The sequence below is a fragment of the Aricia agestis genome, chromosome 15, assembly GCF_905147365.1.
Source record: "Aricia agestis chromosome 15, ilAriAges1.1, whole genome shotgun sequence".
NCBI classification, from domain to species: Eukaryota; Metazoa; Arthropoda; class Insecta; order Lepidoptera; family Lycaenidae; genus Aricia; species Aricia agestis.
In genome coordinates, this window is record NC_056420.1 from 4,951,047 (window position 1) to 4,977,398 (window position 26,352).

The following is a 26,352-nucleotide window of genomic DNA, read 5'->3' on the forward strand; positions in this document are numbered from 1 at the left end:
TTCCATATCCATTTGGCCTGCCCTGCCCCGGGCCAGTTCTAGATGCCAAAAACTCTATAATATTTTCTCATATCAAAAGCTGAAAGTTAACTTGCAGTTTGTGACCTTCACAGAGGTATATAATAAAAGAAAGACCAGCAACTATGACGTTTCGGTCGCGGTTACTTTAGGAGTATGGAGTGTAGATGGAGGAGAACTACATCTCTGTAGAGTTCGACAAGGCTGTTTATGAACGTGGCGAGAAAAAGAACTACCTAACGCTTCTATCATACAAAAACGTCATTTTTGGCAGTTCTCCTTTACCAGCTGGCAGCAGCGCACTGTGCACATTAACTGAAATTAATTAGCCTTGTCGAACTGTCATGTAAAAAGTGTCCGCTGAAATGCGTTAAATTAGGGTGGCGCTACAGTAGCAACATGTAGTGATTATATTCTCTTTGGTAGCAACAGGGTAAATTTTAAATCATTTGCAGCTTTTATTTCAGCTATTTTAGGTTATATTTTTCAAAATATATTGGTATTAACTTGGTATTAACCCAGTAATGGGGATTGTCCATTTTTTTTTAATTTTGCTCATTACAAAAACATTTCGAGGAATAAGGTCAGTGATCGTTTTTCTGTATATAAACGAAAAAAAAAAACCTTTGTTTGACCTTCAATGGCGTTAAATTAGCAATAAATTCGACCAACATTACGTTTCGAACTTTTGGTAAGCTTCTCGTATCAGCTTTCACATAATGAGAACTTGCATTTGACGAACCCACCATTATAAATAAGATTGAAAGGAAATTTAAAACATATGCAGAGGTCAATTGGCGGCCGATGATGACGTCAGAGCGAAACTTTAAAAATTTATTGAGAAAAAACTAGCCAATGAATTTCAAAATTATTTAATTTATATTCTTAAAATACTCTATTTTAACGAAAAAAAATATAAAAAGTACATGTGATTTTTTTTGGACAATGCCCATTCTGTGACTCGGCTATTCGGCTAACTTCAATTTATATTTTGTCACCAACGGCTACATTCATTCCATACCCTTTGCTGCAGCTAGCGCCACTCGAAGGATTTTTCAACTGTTATTTACTGCGTATAGCTGGACACTTTTTCAAATATCCCCCATATAAGATAGTTCTCCTCCATCTACCCTCCATATTTAGGAGGTATCCATTTCTGAAGGGCAACCTGACCTTCGAGAAAGAGTAAAGCTCAATTTCATAGCTTATAAAATTTTTCATGATAAAAAAGTAATGAAATTGAGATGTATCATGTAGATACATAAACCTATAATGCTAAAGACCAACAAAGAGTGCGAGAGAGAAGAAAATCCTTTATGGAATTATAACAAGATGAAAAGAGAGAGGCAGTCTAATGAAAATTGTAACAACTTTTATTTGACAGGTCGTCAAAAGTCGTCAATCGTTTTTATGTCCTTTCGGTAAATCGTACCTATGTTATTTTCAACAAATACTATTATATATAACAATAATAACTTGTGCTGTGAGTGATTGCAGTGTAAATCATAGGAATAATCCTGAAAAATATACATTTCACCCGTAATTAATCTTCATGTCCTAATTGCTACGATGTGTTTATTTTTGCTATATTCTGTCTTTAGTTCTCTATTTCAAACAAAATATTGTGAATCCTCCCTTTTACTTTCATATTTTGCGTAACTAAAGGTACTATTGTTCCTATATTACACAAATTTTGAAGAAAAATTTTTCATCAAAATTTTTTACATATACGCTAGTGCTTGAATCAAATTTATCGATATGCTTATCGATATTTTACAATAACATAAATCTAAAATAAAAATCATTTAAGTTCCTTTATATTTATCACCTTAAGCCCGGTCGCACAGAAAAATTCGGACGCCCGGCGGAACGCACTCTGTTCATACATTTTGTTGTAGACCCATCATACTAAAAGAATTTCTGACGTGTCAAAATGTATGAGCGGGGCGGGGCGTCCGCATTTTTGTGATCAGAAAGTCGGAAAATGTGCGGCCGGACTAAAAAGGACATATTATCTTTTTTTAACTAATATTATATATTATAGTATAATATAGCTAATATAATAGCTAATATAATATAACTAATATAATATAGAGTGACTCTAAAACTAGAGGAATCTTTATATTTGTATATCATAATCATTTGTTTTACAGATTCCCTCAAGATCCTCTAATAAGAGGAAAATGGCTGAAATTAATTGGGCGTGTTGGTTGGAATCCCAAGAAAAATTCAACAATATGTAGCAAACATTTCATTGAAAATTTTTAAAGAAAAATTAGAATAAATACTATTTTGGTTAAAGGAGCTACCCCAACTTTATTTGCGCCAGTAAGTTTGACATACTGTTGCACTTGTTACTGAAGCAATTATTAAAAATAAGCAATTATAAGCAATTAATGCTTTTTAGTTAATTTAAGATTATACTTATATGAACTAAAAAGTATGAAATAATCCTTATTCTGTACTCAATCTTCATAATTTTGAAGTCGGTACCAGTCCTAAGTATATAAGTTGCTGTTATACCTATTCTGTCAGAGAACTGGCGATTAGGTTAGCTGGTACCGATTGCAAAATAATGAAGATTGAGAACAGAATTAATACTGAGTACAGAATAAGAATTATTTAATACTTTTTAGTTCATTTAAGTATAATATTACTATTGTCATTACCTTGCAAGTCGGTTTTAATTTTTTGTTTAAAAATAATAATTTTACTTCTTTTAGCTGTCCTTAAGGTTTTCTATACTTACAGTTGGTGTTTTAAAAAATCAAAATCAAAATTGCTTTATTTCTGAACAAATCTAAAATAAAATATATTTTCAGAATACATGGTGCCTACCACCGGTTCGGGAACTAAGCCGACGAGAGGAACCGGCTTAAGAAACTCGCACGGGGCCCACATTTTACCAAAAAAAGTGAGAAAAAAAATAATCTTTTAAAATAAAATTTACAATGCTGTAACTAAAAATTATACAATGTAAACATAGATAGATACATAATAATTGTAAGTCATGTAGAAGTAGCCTTGCAAGCAGTCATTCAGCATTCTACTCACAAGATGTGCCATCGTTTATGAAATCATTTTGGCTTTGGCACAAAACGTTCTTTGACTACTTTTTTAAATTTATTAATCGAAAGATTTTGAACGTTTTCTGGGACCATTTATTATGTTCCTATTTGAATATCAAGGAGTCACCTCGATTTCTCATTGTTTCCATCACCAGACCACCACTTTTGTGAACATGATACCTACTCGGAACAATACAAACAAACAAAAGAAAAAATTTGAAAATCGTTTCATAAACGGCGGAGTAATCGTTGAACATACATAAAAAAATATATCCACAGGCGAACGTCTAGACTCCTCCTGTTTGGAAGTCGGTTCAAAATAATTGTAATAAAAATATTATGATATTTTATAATATGTATTTAATTTAAGAATAAAATATAATATACTATGTGTGTTGTTTACTTTCAACGTTTACTTTCAATGTAAGGGCTGATTTACCAGAAAGATTTTACCTGAGTAATAAATAAGTAACTTTATAATGTGTTATGTGTATATTATTTACCCCTATAAGTACCTCATGTCATAACATATCCGACGAATGACGATTGAAAAATTATTCCAAACGAAAATGTGTATCTACTTTTCAATCGTCACCTTTTTTGCCAATGGGGTTGGCAACTGTCAAAGTGGCGCTGTAATAGCTTTTACCTTGTTTTTGTTTTATTGTATGGAAATTTCAAGGAATTTTCAATTATTTTAAATAAATAACATGCCTAAGATGTGTGAAGTCCCGTTTTGTAAAGAAATAGGTGCCCACAATTTCCCAAAAGATCCTAGTATGGCTAAGGTGTGGCTGAAAGCTATAAGAAGGAAAAACTTTAAGCCCCAAAGAAATTCAAAATTATGTCGTAAACATTTCCATGATTCCGACTTCCAAAACATAAGTATTTATACAGGTATGTTATTATTATAACTATATTTTGTATGTAAATCATATATATATAAGTAGACGTACCTAGTTTGTTTAGATATGGATGATTCTACAAAAATTGGGTAACTCGCTGTCACCAGTCAATATATTATGTACTTACATGTTTTTATAACATAAAATTATAATTTTAGGTCTCAAAAATCAACACAGATACCTGAAGAAGACGGCTATACCATCGATCTTTCCGTGGAGTAATAAAACACTCTCAGCAGAAGCTCAACAACGAGATCAACGCCTTATTAATAGAAATATTAGAAAAAACTTGTTTGAAGTGCATCAAACTGGTGTTACAACAGATTCCACTGAGTGTAGTTCGGGTTTATCTGGTCAAGAATATAATATAATTGAAAGTCTTCATTCTGAGTGTGATGATATATGTATAGAAGTTGAAGCAACAGAAGAAATAGAAGCAACAAACAACTTTTCAGAAATTGAAAGCGGTACTACTCATAGTAGTACCTATAGGTCTCTTGGCACACAAACGAGTGTAAGCTTAAGAATATTTTGTACTGATTTATTAGAAAGTGATGATTCATTAGTTATGTTTTACACTGGTCTAGAGAACTATTCAAAATTTATTTTGGTCTTAAACATGCTATTGCCTATGGCTAATAATTTGAAATATAGATGGAGTCAGGTAGTGGGTGTGTCCATTGAAGATCAATTTTTAATGTTACTTATAAAATTAAGGAGAAATAAACCAGACATAGAAATAGGGACTATGTTCAACATAAGCAAAACAGAAGTCTCTAATATAATTGTAACGTGGATACATTTTGTGCATGATATGTGGTCCCTAATTGATATTTGGCCAGAAAGGGATTTAGTGAACTATTATATGCCAAAATTATTTAAAAAAGAAAATAGTAGCACAAGAATAATTATTGATGCTACTGAAATACCTATCAACAAACCAAGCAATCACCTGTCTCAAAGAGCTACCTACAGCTCATACAAAAACAAAAATACTATTAAATTTTTAGTAGGCTCAACCCCAGGTGGTTTGTTTTGCTATTGTTCTCAAGGGTACGGTGGAGCAACAAGTGACCGTCAAATGATAGAGAGAAGTCCTTTAATAGATAAGTGTCAAGAAGGAGACTGTATTATGGCAGACAGGGGTTTTAATGTTCAAGACCTATTTGCAATAAAAAACATTTCTATTAACATACCTACTTTTTTAAAAGGCAAATCACAAATACCAGGGGTTTTGCTAAAACGTGACCAGAAGCTTGCAAGGCAACGTGTGCACATTGAGAGATTGATAGGATTAACAAAAACATACAAAATTTTACAAACATCATTAAACTCTTTTTATGTGCCTTTAGCATCAGAAATATTTTTTATTTGTTTTATGTTATGTAATTTTAGGGAATGTATTGTTGATAATAAAAAGTAAAAAATCAGTGTATTTTTTTATTTATGTGATCTTATGTTATAACAGATAACTACTACCAAAACTAACAAAGTATTTATAAACATTGCTGTAATTCTGAAATAAAGGCTATATATTATTATTATTATGTTATAACAGAATGCTTTAGTCCATTTTCATCACATTGATGCTTTATAATTAACATAATATATTATAGATATAGCTAAATAATAAGTTTTTGTTTCTAATAACTAAACTTGGCAATTTGTGACTAAACTAATAACTAAACTAATAAATGTGTATAGTTAGTAGAAACAAAACTTGTTTTCAGTTCGAACACAATGAGGTAGATGGTTCACTGACTGAAGATGTAGTGGGTAAACAAATTAAGAAATGTTTGTTTTTTGCATAAATTATGGCTTTAACCTGGAAAATGATTTTAAATAATAAAAAAAATCCACCCACGTCACGAATATTATGATTCGAATAATCAAGATAATTAAATACGTTTTTTATTAAATCATAATCATTATATAAAAATTGATTAAAAATCGCAGCCTTAAAATAGTTATTATAAAAATCATCGACTTTTGTTAACATAGAGTTAATGAACTCGTCATTTCTTGAAATATGAATTACTTCTAAAGATTTATAAGTATAAACAATTAAATTACAATACAATCTACCTGTACAATAAAGCTGGCCTTGTATTTGGTAGTAATATGGGCTAGACTGCTTTAATGTGAGCATTTGACTTTGAGGGTCCTTTACAAGATATGGTACAGTAACAGGTGTAATGAATTCATTCCTTGAGGAAAATGGGCATTTTACCTCTATAATTGTCTCTTCTCCTAACAGTCCGTCGGGGCTAGCACCTAAATATGGCTTGTCTTTACTAATGAAAAGTCCACAAGGAATTACATTTAAATCATAAACAGCCATATATTGATTAAGTGCAATGGCTTCATTTAAAATGCCATGTGTCGTGGCCCTAGACGTAAATAATTGTTGATTTAATATTTGGTGGCAGTAACTTTTTTTTGAAGTATCTTTTAAATGACACACTGTGTGAAAATTACTTGCTGTAATTCGATACTTTCTTTCAGTAAGCCATTTAGGACAATTTTTTTGTCCCCTTGTTGTTTCTTCAATTTCAACTATGGTTTCATCATTAATATCATTTAAATTAAGTTTTTTTAATAGTTCTTCTTCAGGATCAAATTCAGTATATCTATGGTCAGATATAACTGCATAAGGGTTCGCTGGTTCATATAACTGTTTAATAGGCATTTTTGAATTTTGAAAATTTAAAACCAGATTTCTTATTTTGTTATTGTAACTATTTTTATCTACTTTTTGTATGGGGAAAGGACAAAATCTTTTTTTTGCCTTATTTCTAGGTAATTGGTGAGCTGCTATGGGAGAAGAAGTAAAACGTGTTTTGGGCATGTGAAAGTCTTGAAGTTTTTGGGTGCAGACTTGGTGTAAAAGTAATATTTTATTATGCACCATATGTTCCACTCCATGAAGCAGTACAGCAACATGCTTGCATTTTGCTTCTGTCCCACTTCCCGCCGGGCACTCACAGTTCGATTCCTGTGGTATTCCACTTTTGTGAAGCTTTAAATTCACTTCATACTGCAGCTGCTTCATAGTTTTCTTGCAATATCCTTTGATGAAGGTATTTTCCCCCACATTTGACACTCTTGCCAAAACAAGGTATCGGGACTCATACAATGCCTTAGCTTCTTTAATTTTCTTGTCATCACTAAAAAATTGTATAAAGTAAGTATATTAAGTATAATATTTGATTGAATTGTAATAAAAAACATTTGTAAGTACTTATGTACATGGGTTATGCGTACTTACAAGCAAAAATACTGTCGTATGTGAGTTTGGGTTAAATGAGGTAACAATGAAGTCGCATTTATGTCCCGATATGTCCTAACATCAGGAACTTCCATTGCATCGTCATCGGACTGATTCTCTGCACTTCCAAAATTAAAGTTCCGGTCGTAAAGTTCCAATCTACAAGGTGAAATAGATAAGAATAAATAACAACAACAGAAGTTACAATTTAAGCTCCAAATTAAATATTTACTTAATATTGTTACGTAACTTAAAAATATTTGTAAAAAGCTACACATTTTTTTCATTTTTTGGCTATAAGTACCTAATTTTATTGAAAAAAAATGCAAATCAAATATTTTGAGGTTATACCTTTCGACTAATTCTGCCTTTCTTCCTCTAAGCGATGCGCCTCTTTTCGTTAGCTCAGCTTTTAGTTCACTTACACGCCAAGACGAATACATAATGATTTTAATTTATTTAATACAGAAATTATGCAAAACTACTAAATTAAATTGTTGTTGTTGCTTGACACGATCATTGACAGGTAAAAGTTATGGTGGCGGCATCTACTAAAAGTTTCGACCGGCCTTCCCCATTATAATTTATGATACCTAATTTGAAATACAAAATCTGTCAAAGTTGCATACAAAGAGAATGTCTTATATTACGTAAGTCGAGTCGAAGAGGTCGGACTTAGAAGAAAAAAAATTAACATTTATTATGTTTTTAAATTGAAACTAAAGTTAAAATTTTTAAGTGCAAAACCTTCCACTCTAAACATACCAAAAATTAAATAAAAAAAAAAGAAATGAGCTCAAATAAATGTTTTATTTCAATAAAAATTATTGTACATAGCTAAATAAACACAAAACAATAAAACAGATTTAATCCACAAGGTTTAGGTAACAAATCCGTCCGCTGCTTACGCTCCGATTCCAATCCAGTGGACGCGCATCTTTATACATACACACATAAGAATTATTACTTTGTTTTGTTACATCCTGTACATACGACAGCTGAAATCTATCGCGTGGGCTCAGGCCAGCTGTATAGCACCTCACTTGATCAGAGGATTTTCCCTTAGTGGCCGCACCTCTCATAATCCCATACCTTCCTTCTCCTCCTCCTTAAATCTCCACAACCATTGCCTGCAGACTAAAATGTTGCAAACTAGTACAGGGACCTAAAAATCTGAAATTAATGAAATTAAGTTTTTCATTTACTACATTTCCATACATAAATTATTATAGTTAATGACCTTAACGTGCAATTAATTACTACAATAAATCAATAGACACATTTCAACATTTTCGAAATTAACTGCATACATATTGATACATTATAATATTTTTCATGAAATAATAATCTATCTCTTTCATATTATTATAGTTTTAGCTGTAAATTATTATACAAATATGCAAATAATCACTATGACATACTTTGTATTAGAACACGGTATGACATAGTTATTTTTGCCTCAATTTATCAATTTACGGTTATATTTACATTTTACAATGGCTTACCTTTTGTTTTTCAATAATTAATCCACTAATTTACAATTTTTGAAAGAGTTGCTACAAAATAATTTTCACTAACTGAAAATTGAACTTTGAGTTTTAACTTCTTCTTCGTCTTTTTTATCAACCAATCACAGTCGATCTTGCTTAAAAATTGCACAGATTATCCAACTTAATTTAGTTGCTACGTTTAAATTTGGAACCCAATTTTTTTTTTGTTCGAAAGTTTCACCCACCTGGTTGCATATTATTTATTTTTTATAGAAACTCAGGTAAAATAACTCAAACGGACTAAACTATCGATAGCAAAATACTATACTATCGATAGTAAAATATACATCACTATAGCACCCGCACACATTGACAGATCAAAAATGGTCACGCATTTTCGGGTTGTGGTCTATACGACAGTATATTATAAGTTTATGGTCTAAACCGTGTCCAAAACTGTGTGTTGATTTATTATTCTACTGTCTACATAAATTTTGATTTGCGACAAAATACTTAGATAGGTATTAGTACTTATAGAATATTTATTATAACAAAATAATTGTATCATAATAAGGTAAAAGCACTAATGGCAGACGCTTTAAGGAAACATGGAACATTTTAATGTTATAAAATATATATTTATGAAAATAAAGGATTGATAACTTCTTCTATGTCTTCAGTAACTCTTACAAAATAAAACTATTATAATTATTCACTGACAAATTAATTAAAAAATATACCTATTAAGTATTAGTCTTTTTGTAAACTTAGTCATAACTCATAACAACTAATAGATGACATCACAGAAAACGAACATCACTAATAGTAGACACCAATATGAACTAATAGTTGACATAGAACATTACATTACATTTAACATTTTTCCTATTATTAAGTCTTTATTTGCCGTTTTTCAAAAGATTTCATTTACTTTATCATACTAACTACATGCATATGAAATATTATCCACGTTGTCTCCAGATTCTATCCATTCTTCTTCCATGCTAAAACTATCTTTCCTTTTATTTTTCATATATTTTTTTCCCAGCAAATTTATTTTCAGTCTTTAGTCTTCATGCTTCTCTTGCCTCTTCTTTTTTCTTCTTTCTTTTCTCAGTTCTCCTTTTTCTTCTTTTTACTGCTAAAAAACTTAAGAGGATTCCACACCGCCATTTTTTCCATACAAACGTTGTCCCCTGTTTCCTCCCTGGATAATGCTAGTAGAGTTATAATTTTTTTCCTGAATATCTACGGCCACTAATACAATGTCCCTATGTTTTCTTTTTTTTCATAATTTAATTATTAAATAAAATATGAACGTTCAAAAACCCAAAAAAATGGCCAGATTTTCCACTATGTTCAAACGTCCAGAAAACAGATTTGGATAGATTATACAAAAAAAGCAAAACATAGGAACACAGCTCAAGCCTTTTTTTAATCTTTAATGAAAAAAGTACTTAAATCGGTTAAGTTTTGGAGAAGGAATCAGCGGACAACGAATCGTTGATTTTCTGGATTTTCTGCAGTTGTCTCTATCGCGTTCTGCGGTATAGGCTTGAGGTAAGGGAGACAGCTATAGATATTACACGTACTTTTTTTTCATTTCTCTAGCCGCTGTGGTATCCTCTTAAGCAATCGATTTTTAGATCAGTACAAGGTCTAATATGTAAATTTTTAGGTTTTAATATTTTCAAAGAATAGTGATGATATTTGCAGTAGAATAGACTACAAAATAATTTTAGTATGTATTGCAAAATGATGATATGATTTTTATGTCATCTATTAGGTTTTTTACATTTTCAAGAACTAACAGTAGACACCCTTTATATTGTTAGGGAAAATGGATAAAAAATCATAAATAAACACTAATTAGTGTAAACAACATGACCATTAATCCAATGATATCAATAGAAATTACAAAAATCTAATAAATCTACCTATTCAAAACTTACGTGCAAAATTTCGCCTTCCATAACCTATTTGCTAAGAAATTGCCGAGCGCGTGTTGACGCGGTCACATTATTTACGAAAACTGATCCCATTTTAAAATTTTGTTCCCGAAGGCGTCCCTAACGTCCGTTTTTCACGTCAACAGATAGCTTGAGAAGCTTATAAAATTTATAGTGTTGAGAAAAAATTTGAGTAAGTAATTCTTATTTTTATGGTATTTTTGTCGTAAGTGTCATCTATTAGTTCCGAGTCTACTATTAGTGCTTTTACCTTATTATAATTATTAGATATTTATTTATCACACTTAACAATTTTGGCTCATAATATTATTTATTGTTTTATACTTACAAAACAGCATAGGTACATTACAACGACGTACTATATTATTTATAAAAGTTCGAATTACGAATATTTAATATACTTACGAATATCTAGTTCATATGCTACCTAAAGTTTTGTTTAAGGCTGGACAAAGTTTAAACATTGAACAGTGAATACGCTCTATCATAAACTAGTATATATATTATTGGAAACGCTCTATCATCCACGCAATATAATTTAGAGGTATTTTATATTATTATAGGTAGATTGGTATTATGATATTAGATACCTACTATTAGGTATGTTTAAAAACAGCAAAAAATTAATTTAAGTACACTATTGAGATAGCTATTAAATAGGTACCTACTTATAACATTTCATTTGCATTTATAAAAAAGTGCGTCAAGAAAGTCATGACTGTGACAGGCGGGAAAATTTTCTAAACGTAACCACGTAAGGTGTATTTTTTTCTTTGTATTTTCACAGAGAACACGTCTTATTACATTTTTTTAAATATTGTCACCTTGCACATTTTTATCTCGAATTGATAAAGTTCTTTTATTTTTTATTTCATTTAAAAAATTTCCCGTTCAAAAATTGAAAAAATCTACTCAGGTTTACTTCGAAGTTCCAAATTCAAAAAGCCCAAAAGCGCGCTTTAGGATTTTTGAATGAGCGCTAGCCGCCTTATCTTGGAATCTATTAAAAAGGCGTTATATCAGTTTTTTAACATTTTAATAATATTTAAATAACTTATAGACTAAAATTTAACCAGAATACTGCCGGACGATCTTTGCCCATTGCTGTGGGTAGTTTCTCTGTACGTATGACAATGTCCTTTGTATTTGTTTCGTTTCTTGTGGTGTGCACTGGGGGCAGGCACCGCGTAGCACGAGGGGTGCGAGAGCTGAAAAAATAGTAGAAATCAATTAAATATTAATTTAATGTGCACAATATACAGTTTAACTGGGTAAGTAAAATAAAATCAAATATTGGACATTAAGTACTTACATAATCTCCTATGTAGAGTATGTAGTGTAAGGGCCTGTTTCACCTGATTAACTTAACAGATCAAGGATAGAGAATCTGTCAAAAAGTTGTGAATTGCCTATTCGGCACTTTATCAAAAAGTGGTGAAACAGGCCCTAAGTCTCTTATGTAGAGACGTTAAGAGCAATAGATAAAACAAAGGAAGGCTTGTTGAATATGTTTTAATTACTGTGTTTAATTGATAAATAATGTCTCTCTGTGTCAAAATGTCGTGTTGTCTGTATCAAAATTGTTCATAAGCATAAAAACAAGGGTTGTTGAAACATTTTATGCAACTCTACTAAACTACTACTAAGTACAAAGCAAGGCAGCGCTGTCTAATTGCACAACGAGAAATCGAATTATGTAGGTCTGTGACGCTTAGTTACGTATTGTTCGAATTGACTGATATAATAACTAGTAACCCGTAACTCCGTTGCGCCAAAATTCGTTTATCGCGCGGGAACCGTAGATTTTTTCTGGATAAAGGTATCCTATGTCCTTTCCCGTAAAGTATCCCCCTTCTAAATTTCAGCAAAATCGGTTCAGCGGTTTGGGCGTGAAGAGTGTGTCTGTCTATAACAGACAGACAGACAGACTTTCGCATTTATAATATTAAGTATGGAAGTATGGATGGCTCGACCTGACTAATATACGTAATATTTTAGAATTCTATGTAAGTATTACCGTAATATTTTTAGGGAACTTGACCACTTTTTAACCGACTTCCAAAAAGGAGGAGGTTATATATGTTCGGCTGTAGATGATTTTTTTTCTTTAAAAGAATTACACTGTTTTGGTATAAAAACTTACACGCCTACCTATAAAGACATTACAGTTATCTACATATTTAATGCATATTTAACTGTTTTGCCCTTATCTGATACTTTTATAGTTACTTAATAACTTGATACACAGTGTTAATCTGAGAAGGTAGAGTTAATATATTTATGTCTATGGTATGATTGGTACTTGGTATATACTATTTCTATTGAAAGAATATTAATGTTTTCCGTAAAGGAACTTAAGACAATGTTCTATACATAAAAGATGTCATTGTACCTAATACCCTGGTTGTCTTTTGTTAGTAAATAACAGGAAGGTAAGTAAATACAATACATGACTCACAAGATCACAATACACAGGTCCTTTTGAGTTTTGAATACGAGGAATCCAAATGAATAATAAATGCGAAAAGGTATTTAGCGATTTGTTCCTCTTTACGAACTCTGAACCGTATGATGTTTTCAGTTTTTCAGCCCTCCTTATACTAAAGGACGTAGAGTATTATACACAGACCCCCTTATACTAAAGGACGTAGAGTATTATACACAGACCCCTTATACTAAAGGACGTAGAGTATTATACACAGACCCCCTTATACTAAAGGACGTAGAGTATTATACACAGACCCCCTTATACTAAAGGACGTAGAGTATTATACACAGACCCCCTTATACTAAAGGACGTAGAGTATTATACACAGACCCCCTTATACTAAAGGACGAAGAGTATTATACACAGACCCCCTTATACTAAAGGACGAAGAGTATTATACACAGACCCCCTTATACTAAAGGACGTAGAGTATTATACACAGACCCCCTTATACTAAAGGACGTAGAGTATTATACACAGACCCCCTTATACTAAAGGACGAAGAGTATTATACACAGACCCCCTTATACTAGAGGACGTAGAGTATTATACACAGACCCCCTTATACTAAAGGACGTAGAGTATTATACACAGACCCCCTTAGACTAAAGGACGTAGAGTATTATACACAGAAGCATGTAGATCAAGGGTGGCCAACCTTTTCGGCACTTGGGCCAAAATTCGTAAGTAGAATTTTACCCCGGGCCGCACTACCTATGTATACTCGTGGTGCGCGCCAGATAAGTCTGCGCACAGTCAAAATCTGATACAAATTTTTCCTATTAGAACTTAGAGCATAGAACAAAAATGTACTGTAATAAGCAAAGAAAACACCCTAGTCGCGTGACTGCGGCGTTTTCTTTGCTGAGCTCAGTACGTTATTTTAAAATCAGCCCCACATTATGTAGATGAAGCATGTGTTGATTTTAAAAGGAAAAGAAAAGCAGTGTTTAGTTTGCTTTTTATAGTAGGTATGATAAAGTAATTTTGAGTATTATTAAAAATGCACGTAATATTGTGTTTTATTTGTGTTTAAAATGAATTTCTACCAAGAACCGGCAGTACAATCAATTATATATAATTTTAGTACTAACTTTTTTTACTTAAAAAAAAAGTGCTCGGCTCTGCGGGCCACAAGCAGGGAATGCAATCTCGTTCGGCCCATTCGTGCCGAAGCATGGCTCTCCCACGTCTGAACTGTCTGTCTGTTTATTTGTCTGATTACCTTTTCACGCCCAAGCCGCTGAACCCATTTTGCTCAAATTAGGATTTAGGATGGTATGGAGTCTGGACTCTGGAGATACTTTGAGTCCCGGGATAGGATATAGAATATTTTTATCCCGGAAAAATGTATGGTTCCCGCGCGATCAAACGGAGCTGCGGGCGTCATCCAGATTGTAAATAAATACTCACTTTTCAACCGTTTCCCTATAGGGTCGCAGGGTCCTTCGCCCAGGGCGCACTTGAGCTGTCTCAAGATGAACCTCTTGTCGTTTAGGGCTTCGTCCAGGGCTCCATCGGACACCTCAGGCCTTTTGTCCTCCTCAGCGTAGACCGCCGCCAACGCGCACAGAAGTAGGATGTATGTGAACTGGAAATAAAAAAAAGTTAAGTTAAATGATGTCATGTCATAGGGTCTAAACACACTAGGCTGAATTACACCGACGTAAATTCCGCCGTATTTACGCCGCGTTTCAAATCCATACAAAATATGGGCGGAACGCGACAGACAACACACTACGCCGAAATTCTATCGTGAGCCGAATATCCGTCGAGCCGACTCGAGCGTAAAGTTCGGCGGTAATGTTTTGTATAGCAACACACTAAACGCGACGGAATTATCAAAACCGAACATAGCAAATCCAACCTTATCTCCAAAGCGTTAACGCACACATTACATCTGAAAATTTTAAATACTCACGCGAGACATATAGACCATTACCAGAGTAGACAGAATTATAGAGTATACCGACTTAGAACTGAGGTTGAAATTTTTAAGTTTGACGTATAATGACAAAAGTCGTCGCTAGGGTCGTTACCTACAAATTTAGTTGTTGTTTATATTTTGGCACATGCAAGGAAAACTGTCAGAATTCAATTTCAAAATCTTTATTTTAAACTAGCTGTCCCGGTGAACTTCGTGTCACTTAAAAACTCTATACTCGTCCTTTCCCAGGACGGGGGTGAAAAGTATTTCACCCCGGAAAAATGTGCGGTTCCTACGCGATAAACTAATTTTGGTGCGACGTAGTTGCGCACGTCAGCTAGTTATATAGTTATAAAACATTAAGGGCCTGTTTCACCACTTCATCAGGAAGTGGTGGAACAGGCCCTAAGTTTCGATTATTATTTATCGATTCGATTAAAGTGTTAAATAGTTCTAAATCTGTTAATTGCATTAAATATTGCACGCTTTACGAAAGACAGAGTTTCGCACTTTTTTGCGTATGTCGTTTGTTGAAACGATTTTCCTCAACCATTCATAATTTTTTGTTCAATGTCAACACGCAAGTCAAAAAGGTAAACAAAATTTCTTCTTCGAAAATTACCTACGTCATAGGCTTTAAAAATGGCGCAACTATTAAACTATTTTTAAAGATATTTAATCTATATATATAAAACTCAAAGGTGACTGACTGATTGACATAGTGATCTATCAACGCACAGCCCAAACCACTGGACGGATCGGGCTGAAATTTGGCATGCAGATAGATGTTATGACGTAGGCATCCGCTAAGAAAGGATTTTGATAAATTCCAACCCCAAGGGGTTCAAATAGGGGATGAAAGTTTGTATAATAATACTTCTTAACGCGAGCGAAGCCGCGGGCAAAAGCTCGTTGTTTATAAAAAGGAACGAAAGGTGAAAACCAACGCTTTAAGAAAAAGCGAAAGGTTTATTGCTGACGAGCTTTTGCCCGCGGCTTCGCTCGCGTTAAGAAGTATTATTATATACAAATTTTCATCTCCTATTTTAACCCCTTGGAGGTAGAATCGATCAAAATCCTTTCTTAGCGGATGCCTACGTCATATCATCTACCTGCATGCCAAATTTCAGCTCGATCCGTCCAGTGGTTTGGGCTGTGCGTTGATAGATCACCATGTCAGTCAGTCACCTTTGAGTTTTATATATATATATACCAAAAACTGAAACTGCGTTACTACAGCTGGTGTAACTAACTAAGTGATAACACTTTCGGGTGTATATGCCAGTATAACCTGTATATCTTTTTTAAACTTTTTTAATGGTAAATTCACGATTCTGGGGCGCTTTCACATAAAAATCCTTACCAAAAAATTGCTCTTTTTTAGCGCTGCTTTTTTCAGAGTGCTGAGTGAACTGTATCCCCTCCCTCCCTTCCTCCCTTATAGAAGGTACTCACTTTGTTTTGTTACACATTGTATAAACAAAACAGTATTTCATTCATATACATAACGTGTCCTTTAATAATAATTCACCCTTATAAAGGTTATAACCTTTTAACCTATAACATAACCTCAAAAGCCCGGGCGAAAATCAGGAAATCTTCCAAAATTGGAAACTACCAAGGTCAGCTGATCATAGCATTGAAAAGTCGAAGCCAACGACTGATACGTGTTTGGACTCGTAATTGTTGGGTAATTCGAACACAATGCAGATTGTTAATATCTTGTTACGTTCTTAACGATGTTTTACAAAGAATTAACAACAAGTTCTTCTAGACTTTTCAATGGTGGAAAAATTGGAGCGTAGTATCTTGAGCTATTATAGTAACATACGTAATATTTATTATTATTTTTTGAAGATTTTCAAATGAAATCATGATAATATGTATGTTTAAATACTGTACCCAGGCTCTACATAGGTCATTTATAATTGTAATATTAAGTAGGTATATTATTATTATTTTTATAGCTAAATTATTGTTTTAAAAGTAATCACGCAAATACACATTACAACATAGTAATAATAAAAATTTTCGATAATGTGGAGTGAAATTTAATACAACTCTCTTATCTCTATCTTTATTTCAATGCGGTTGAAGAAAGAGAGAAATGGAAAACCATCTTTTTTCCAGCGTTATATTCTAATTCCTTATATTTACAATCTTGTCATTTTAATCGTACCTACTACGTAAAACATTATACTTATACAATTTTATATCAGAAGTTAAACGTAGATCTCTAGAAAATTATTGAGATAGGACCAACCCGTCAACGAAAACTTGCGAAAAGTACTCCGACCTTCACCTACTTTAAACCACAACATTTAAGTCATTCGACCATTAAAAACCGGCTACAGCTGCTTTACACAAGTAAGCTAGATAGCTTAACTTTAAAAACCACAATAATTTATAACTCCGTGGTCTAGTGGTATAGTGCGCGGCTCTAGACTCGGAGGTCGTGGGTTCGATTCCCGCGTTGGAAACATGTTATTTCCAAGTTTGGTTAGGACAATGCAGGCTGATCACCTGATTGTCTGACAAGTAAGATGATCCATGCGTCGGATTGGCATGTAAAAAGTCGGTCCTGCGCCTGATCTCTCGCCAGTCGTGTCGGTCGTCCGTCCCACTGGGTTATGAGAGTAAAGGAATAGAGAGTACTCTTGTGTACTGCGCACACACTTGGGCACTATAAAATAACTCCTGCGTAGCTGGCCTGGTTTCAATGAAACCGGCCACCATCACCGAAACCGGTGTGGGAGCTATTATTATTATTATTATAGAGATTCCTTGAAACGAGGTGCCTGTTTAAATTTTGCATATTACAATATACCTACTGCGTTATTTAAGCAGCGTTTTACCTATAAGAATATTTAAGTATTTCAAATGGACTATAGAATCATTTCATAAAAAAACAAAATCGACTAGACAATGCATCAAGATTTAAGGCAATACAAATTGAAATATCAAATAGTTGGGGTATTGTATTATATTAATACAAATCACACCATCTAATAACTAATTGCACCGGCCTAGCATAAGTCTGGATATATCCAGACTTATGCTAGATAGCGGACGTTTCTTTTTTTTATAAAATAAGGGGGCAAACGAGCAAACGGGTCACCTAACCGACATGTCGCTCGCAACATTAAAAGAGCTGCAGCTGCGTTGCCGGCCTTTTAAGAGGAAATACGCTCTCTTCTTGAGGGGGACACATTATAAGTCACCACACCTTATCACGCATATAAATCCAGGCTTATAAGTATTGTGGAGCCGGATCAGCACATTTTTCATCACCTTTCAATGATCGAATCGCAGCGTATTACAGCAAATCGATCATACTCGTACACCTGAGTCATCTGTGGTCGATGACTGGTACCTATAGTATAGTATATCATCAACGAAGTAATAAAACCAAACCACATTCTCAATTATGGGCGCTTGTGTGATTGCTATATTATACTTATATCATATAGCTAAAACGTACAGTACTTTTGCGTCAAGCTATAAACATTGCTTTCGACTTCTATAAAAAACACAACGCGGAAACCCTATATTTTGACGAGATAAAAGAAGCCTGTCTTTAGCTACAGCACCCGTAGCATGGCTACAGTAGAGATGCGAAAGTATAGACAAACTGCGGAGATAAACTGAAGGTACCGTTCCGATCTTTACCGCGGCTAGCCACGATCGACGAAAATTCAATTAACATGCCACTTGTCTCCGTTATAAATTTTTAGGACTGTAGTCTAAGTCATAAGGTGACATTATATTTGATTTTTTGTCGATCACGGCTAGCCGCGGTAAAGATCGGAAAGGCACCTTCAGTTTATTTCCGTAGTAGCCATGCTATGGGTGCAGGAAAGGAAAGGATAGATTGTGTCTGACACAGAACCTTATATTGTTAGACACAATGTAATATTATTAATGTACTCTCAGAGAAATTGCAGATAGCGGAACTACGTAATTTGTTCGCATTATGTCAACCTCAGGCGGACATATCACGATAATATTATCAGGACGACGCGAGCGAAGCGAGCCCTACTCGTAGTATATCCCACAACACAAGCCGAATATTTTTGTGGTACACTTTACGGAAAAACTATAACGCCTATTGATTTGTGCTTTAACTTAGTAATTTTTATTTATATGTACATGTGTTATCATCAGTCAGTCAAGGTTTGGTTACTAATTTACTATTGAAATATAAAAAAAAACTGCCTTAAAGATTATTACCACGCAGAAAAGTGACGCGAGCCCTCACAAAGCTCGGCTTTTAGCTGTAGGTCTACCAGAATCTCATTTCAATTTTTGACAGCAGATTTTCAAAAAATATCCTTGATCATTGGAATTTTTTTTTTATATTTGCATGTGTAAGACACAGAATGAGCCGCTATAAGGATAAAAAAGGATCAAAATGTTTTTATTCCAGTTACCCGGTATTGCTAGAGTCAATTTATTTTCTTACTTTTTGCCGGATTCTGGTAGATCTATAGTTATCATATATTTATTTTTTATAATATCTATGGACGCTTCACACCACGTCAGTCTGACCCCGTGGTAAGTACCTGAATGACTTGTGTTACGGGTACGGGGTACCAGACAACGGAAATATATTTACTACTTTTTTATTATACATATATTTAGGTTTTTTATTAAGTATATGATACACATATTTAATACACATCCATGACCCAGGAACTTTGAAAACTTTTTGTTCCATCGGCGGGATTCGAACCCACGACCCCCGGTTTGAGCTACCAAGAGCCCACCAACTGAGCCACAGAGGTCGACAATAATTGACATAACTCAACTAAATAACCTAGTCCGCCGACTGCCTATGAATAAACTACTATGTACTAACATCTGTTAGTACATACTATATTATATAATTACTTATATAGAGTCAATGACCTATTGCGAGGTGATGATTCCTAATTAAGATACGAACTTGCAATTTGTTGAGGAAAACCTGCGGGTCTGAGATTATCTTCGAAGACGAGTTGCCTTTAACTTAAAAGTCAGACAACGTATTGACCATACTAAGGGAGACCAATCATTGGTGATACTTTACTCTTTTCGATTCATCATAAATGGCCTCAGGCCTTTGAATCCGTTGTGGATGGTTTATAGAGTTTTTTTCGAGCGAAGTAAAACTAATTTTCAAATAGTGTAGTGCTTAGGACACGATCTCTTAAATGTCCGTATAGTTGCCCAAGCACATACGGCATTTTCGCAACATAGTCAGCTTAGTCCAGAGGAATGAGCCGGTCAATACGTCTGGGACCATCCATGTGCGGGTTTCCTCGCGATGTTTTCCTTCACCGTACGACCCTATTATGTACTATCAGAGAAATTAATTCCTAGGCAGATGGCGGACCTAAGTAATTTGGTCGCGTTAACTCAAACTCATCCAAACGATCACAATTACTAACATTGAAATTTGAATTGACTTATGCAGACCAAACGACGTAGGTTCGTCAACTACCTAGGAATCAATTTCCTCGGTGGTAATTGAGATCGGAAAATGTCTCATTGGTACAAGATTCCGGGATTGAACTTGCACCCTCTCGAGTGCGAACCTACCCATGGGCGTACCCAGGTTCTGGGCCAGGCGGGGGGGTGCAATTTACCCAGGTTCTGGTACCAGGGGGGAGGGGGGCAAATTTCCCTAGGTTTTGGGCCAGGGGGGGGGGGGGGGTGCCAAATCAGGTTTTTCATAAGCTAGGTGTTTATAAAGAATAAAAATAAATAATTTTAGTTGTAAAAATATTGTATTGCAAACAAATGGCAGAAATTCGTTTTCTTAATTTTTAATTTTTATAGATAAAAGTACTAGATAATATACTTAGTAGGGACATCAACATGATCCAGATCCCCCTCGGTGCGCCCATGGGTCTACCCACTAGGCCACAGCCGACACACGCCCTTTAATGTACAGGGTATTATGAATTTAATTTACCAAGAAAAATTTAGTTCTTCAGTTGAAACTTGAACTAATATTGAACCGATGAAGTAACTTCTGTTAACTCACAGGTGCTTTTCAAGTTTATATGGCAAAATTTACTATTGTAATAATTCCTTTGATTCTCACAAAAAAGTATGAATTGGAACCAGCTTCGTTTTTTATGAAAATAAATGTATGGTGTGAGATTTATTATCTACTTTGACCTTCTGTGGTTTAAATATATTGTATCTCTGGTATTCCAAGAAAAGCGACGACATTTGTATATTATTAATTTTTAAAACTGTTGAGGAAAAGTATGTAATTAGATACTTAGTCCTACAAATCGCAATATTGTGACATTTCTTTTATTATTCTATACGCTTATGTTTTACATTTCTTACTATTATAAAAAGAGAAACTAAAAATAAGAAGATTTAGCAAAGAACGACCAAATAATGATGAATTAAAGCAAAGAATACTCTCAATTAGTAGCAAAATTCTGAGTCAAAATCGGTCTATTCGTTTAGGAGATATGCCAAAGATACGCCCCTTTGATTTTATCAGGCTTTAAAGTTTAAGTTAAGGGTCGTCCGTGGCCTAATGGGTAGACCTTTGGTTTGCACTCTTAGAGGGTGCAGGTTTGAGCCCAGGCGGAGGCGTGTACCTATGAAACATTTTGATCTCAAGTACATAATACGGACGCTCGTACGGTGAAGGAAAACATCATGAGGAAACCCGCACATAGTTGGTCTCAGACGTATTGACTAGTTCTTTCCTCTGGACTAGGCCGACTATGATGCGAGAATGCCGTATGCGCTTGGGCAACCATACGGACATTTAAAAATCTTGTCCCAGGCAGGTATTTGAGGAGTGGTTACTTCGCTCTGAAAAATACTGTATAAATCATCCATAACGGACATCCGTTACGGATAGCCTAGTTTTTAAAGTTTAAACAGACGACCATTATGATAGTGATGTTGATGATAATGATGATAATGATGATGATGTTGACGACGATGATGATGATGATACTCTGACGTATATTACTCAGAAGTAGTCAGCAGTAAACAATACTCAGGACGAACAGGATTCAACGCCCTTGGCATCGATGTGAACTCTTAAACTCGTGTTTGCTATATTTTTATTTACTTTTTGTGTCGATATTGTTCTGGGCTTTTAGCCAAGATGCATGATGTATCCATACAGGGTGTAACAAAACTAAGTCATAGAATGACACATATGTATTTATACATAATATACCTACATCGTTGTAATGTACACAAAAATTCCTACCAAATCAAATAAGAATATTCTCAAAAGTTCTACTAAACCTGGACGGAGAAGCGAGCTGTGCTTCAAACTCCAAACAAAACAATTAAATTCTAATGAAAGTGGCATTTGCGCGCGTTTATGTCTTTTGTATAGAACCTAATAATCGCTTAATTTTATTAGATTTTATCATTAAAATTGCATAATATTATTGCGTAAGATTATTTAAAGGGTAATTATTATTTAATATCATGTAAATATTGTATTTTTTTACTAATTTTATAATAATTATATATACACATTGTAACAACCTTAATGTATGTACCTTTACAGAATTGCGTAATCTCTTTTTAAGAAAATAGGTTTTAAAAAAAACAAATAAGTATATTATGTAACAGAACTTTGCTTTTTTTTCAAAAGTAAAATATAAACACTTATAGTTTAAATATGAAATAAATTGGAATAACATATTATTGATAATGTTATTCCAATTTATTTCATATTTTACTAAGACTTAGGTACTTACTTAAACTAGAATAAGAACCTATTGTTGAAACTAACACTATGAATGCAAATCTGATATGAATGGATTGAATTGAATAGTTTTAAAACAGAACAATAACTTTCCTTTAAACGATTGCGCTAGATCTTAGAAATCGGGATTTTCCAACCGCTTATAGCGTGAAGGATTGCGAAAAGTTATGACTTCGGGCCAAACCGATAACGAAACCTTTTTTAGTAACTGTGTAATGTGTATCCACACTAATATTATAAATACAAAAGTGTGTCTGTCCGTCTGGTACCTCTTCACGCCCAATCGGCCCAAACCGCTAAACCGATCTTGCTGAAATTTGGTATGGAGCAGGCCCGAAATTTAGGGGGGGTCACTCACTAGTCACTACACCAATATAAGTATATTTTTTATCTGCGCCTATGGTTCTGGGTTGGCAGCTGTGTAAGGTCGGACGCAGTTGTGGTTAGGGGATAGCTAGAAATTTTCTTTTATTATTTGGCAAGATTTTGATATATTTCAATTCGGCCTTAGATTTGGGGGGGTGTCATGTCCCCTGTGACCGCTCCCCCCCCCCCCCCCCCCTTCATACCGCGCCTGGTATGGAGATACCGGTTCCTGCGCTATAAACGAATTTTGGCGCAACGGCATACCTAGTATTTTATAGTTATTTAAATAATACGTTTTAAACACCTTACAAGATACATTTTGAAATATATACGCTTATTTGCATTTGAATAAAATTTAAGTGGACCAATTTGATGATAATAACTTGATACTAAAAATATTTACTTTATATTACCTATGATTTAGAAAAGAAAAGATGTTCAAAGCAGACACGGTCCGAAGGACCCCCCCAAAATCTAAGGTCAAATTGAAAAGTCTCAAAATCTTGCCAAACAATAAAAAGAAATTTCTAGTTATCCTATAACAGCGATATAATTTTTTAGTGTAGTGACTAGTGAGTGACCCCCTCCAAATCTTTAGGCTGCGACCGCGCCTGGTTCAAAAACACTTTATCTAAGATAAAAGTAACTACTTTTACTATGGTCTGCAGACTAAAGACTACATATTATCTGTGCAAAATTTTCTCAAAATCAGTTCGTTTTCGGAGCTAATTCAACGCCCACAAACACAATCTAATCTTTATTATAACAATTACTATGTCTATTACCTTAGATGTTCTAACTAGGATTAACTAACAGAAGTAATGAAGCAAAGTTCAAAACGTTTCACACGTTTAAACTCATTTTGAATGCAAATGTCGAATGTCCTTCCTTAACGATGTCATAATACAAACTAATTATAAACGAATTTTATAATATAGTAAGAAGGATCCATAGAAAATTTAATCTATGGAAAAAAAAACAATTTGTAAAAAGTTAAAGATTGTTTTAGGTAAACATTTTTGTTTGGTTAAACAGTCTTATTAGACTGGTATTATTAGATATTGTTAATTACGAATATTGAGTTTTGAATGAACTAAAATCTTACTTAACACCGCAATATCATTTATATTTATAAGTATTAATTAACTATCTAGATTTTAAAAATAACCTAGATCCTAGTCTACGAGACTTTGTACTCACCTGCATGATAACACTGGGAACCGGATTCGCGTCAACCACTTCGCACGCTGAGAGTGAATGTCGGCTAGCTGGTTGCTGGTCGCGTAACCGCTTACCCAACCCCCCCTCTACTGGTTACGTGATAATCGGGGTTCTAATGCACGGATGTGGTTGTTTTTTGGAGTTTTCGGGGCAATGGTTCAGTGACGTGTAGATAAATAATAAATAAATAAAATATCTTTTTATTCAAAATGGGTATCATGATACACTTTTTGAAAGTCGAACGAAGAAACTACGTTGCCTACCACCGGTTCGGGACCTACCCCACCGAGAAGAACCGGCGTAAGAAACTCGTTATAGGTATTAAGTATGTCTATCAAGAAAGTGAATAAATTAAAAAGTGGAAACATCGTAGTGTAATCCCTTTTTTTTTAGATTAATTTGAAAGAAATGACGCGATTGCCACTTTTTAATTTCTTCACTTTCTTGACAGTTGACAGACCATAATAAAGTTTTTCATGTCAAATAAAGAAAATTCTCACAGGTAAATGTAGAGAATTCTTTTGGGGCTACATACAGGGTAATTTGGTAATCGATAGTCGTGAAACTGAAAATAGTAGTAACATCATAACACAGAGATTGAATATATAGATAAACCCTATATTATCATGTAACTATGGACAATAATTTAAGTTCAATTTATACCGTGTAGCGCTACGCGGTAGCGCCTACACTTATTATTTGAAGGGTTTTGACATAAATTTGATGGTATAATTTCTGGCAAAGTCTTCGTTAATTATACCTTCAAGTTACCACAATGTCTCTTTGTAGCTTTCAAACTGTGGTTTCGTTTTATAATAATTATTATGCTGTAGAGTGTAGACTGTAAATAATTACTAGGTTAATTTAAAAATCCATAATTCTAGGGTTCCGTACCCAAATTATCCCTATTACTGAGACTTCAATGTCTGTCTGTCTGTCTGTCTCCAGGCTGTAACTCAAGAAGGGTAATAGCTAGAGAGTTGAGATTTTTACAGATTGTGTATATCTGTTGCGGCTATAATAACAAATACTAAAATTAAAAAGTTAATATTAAGGGGGGCTCCTATACATCAAAAGTGATATTTTGGAATTTTTTGCTCGTAATCCATAATGATAACAGGTGGGCACTTGAAATATTCACAAAATCCTTAATTATATTCGTAGTTTAATATTTCGTAAAAAAATTTAAATAAATAATTAAGGGGGGCTCATCAGAGCTTCCCTTAATCACGTCATAGAGCGAAAAAATATAGTGTATAAACACTATATTTTTTCGCTCTATAACGGTACGGAACCCCTTGTGCGCGAGTCCGACTCGTACTTGGTCGATTTTTTTTCTTTTTGAGACACAGTACTTTTCGGTAACTTTCAAATTTCCATTGCATTTTCAACTGTACTTTACATGTTTTATGACGAAATAAGGCCAAACAAATTATGTTTCATTTTCCCATTGTTATTACATGATGTAAAATTATTATTACAATATTTATGCTCAATTTATTCAGTGTTACATAATAACTTTCCACTTTGAGGGTTCCGTAGCCAAATGAATCTATGGATAGGTCTTTAAAAATTATATTAAGGTTTCTAATATCATTTTTTTATAACCTGAATAGTTTGTGAGAGAGACTCTTCCAAAGTGGTAAAATGTGTGTCCCCCCTCTAACTTCTAAAGTAAAGGCATGATAAGCCTGAAAAATATATATGATGTACATTACTATAAAAACTACCAACGAAAATTGGTTCGAACGAGATCTAGCCAGTAGTTTTTTTTATACGTCATAAATGTTAAACCTTAATTTAACTATCATTAAATCAACTGAACTATGAAAATAAATTAAAAACCTCTTAATTTCATAAAAGTAAACCTTATTGCTGCTGCGGAAC

At 33.9% G+C, this 26,352-nt stretch overlaps 2 protein-coding genes across 2 annotated transcripts; both read right to left on the reverse strand.

Annotated features, from left to right (window-relative positions):
• Positions 1-6,627: 6,627 nt before the first annotated feature.
• On the reverse strand, positions 6,628-7,766 carry LOC121734451. The gene is made up of 4 exons (XM_042125064.1): positions 7,611-7,766; positions 7,260-7,418; positions 6,739-7,158; positions 6,628-6,637 (listed from the first exon to the last, which is right to left on the reverse strand). The coding sequence occupies exons 1-4, from the start codon at positions 7,700-7,702 to the stop codon at positions 6,628-6,630; spliced, it is 681 nt and encodes a 226-aa protein (XP_041980998.1). The 5' UTR covers positions 7,703-7,766.
• Positions 7,767-11,738: 3,972 nt separating this feature from the next.
• Positions 11,739-24,497, reverse strand: LOC121734327 (ejaculatory bulb-specific protein 3-like). Its single transcript, XM_042124860.1, has 3 exons — positions 24,445-24,497; positions 14,621-14,798; positions 11,739-11,927 (listed from the first exon to the last, which is right to left on the reverse strand). The coding sequence occupies exons 1-3, from the start codon at positions 24,448-24,450 to the stop codon at positions 11,788-11,790; spliced, it is 324 nt and encodes a 107-aa protein (XP_041980794.1). The 5' UTR covers positions 24,451-24,497; the 3' UTR covers positions 11,739-11,787.
• Positions 24,498-26,352: the final 1,855 nt, after the last annotated feature.

Bases quoted from the DNA above. Each gene is read 5' to 3' on its own strand.
- LOC121734451 (XM_042125064.1), bottom strand. From the start codon at position 7,702: ATGTATTCGTCTTGGCGTGTAAGTGAACTAAAAGCTGAGCTAACGAAA. The intron at 7,419-7,610 runs GTATAACCTCAA...TTCACCTTGTAG, and splicing joins AAGGCAGAATTAGTCGAAAG to ATTGGAACTTTACGACCGGA. The intron at 7,159-7,259 runs GTAAGTACGCAT...ACAATTTTTTAG, and splicing joins ATACGACAGTATTTTTGCTT to TGATGACAAGAAAATTAAAG.
- LOC121734327 (XM_042124860.1), bottom strand. The intron at 11,928-14,620 runs GTGAGTATTTAT...CTATTTTTTCAG, and splicing joins TATAGGGAAACGGTTGAAAA to CTCTCGCACCCCTCGTGCTA.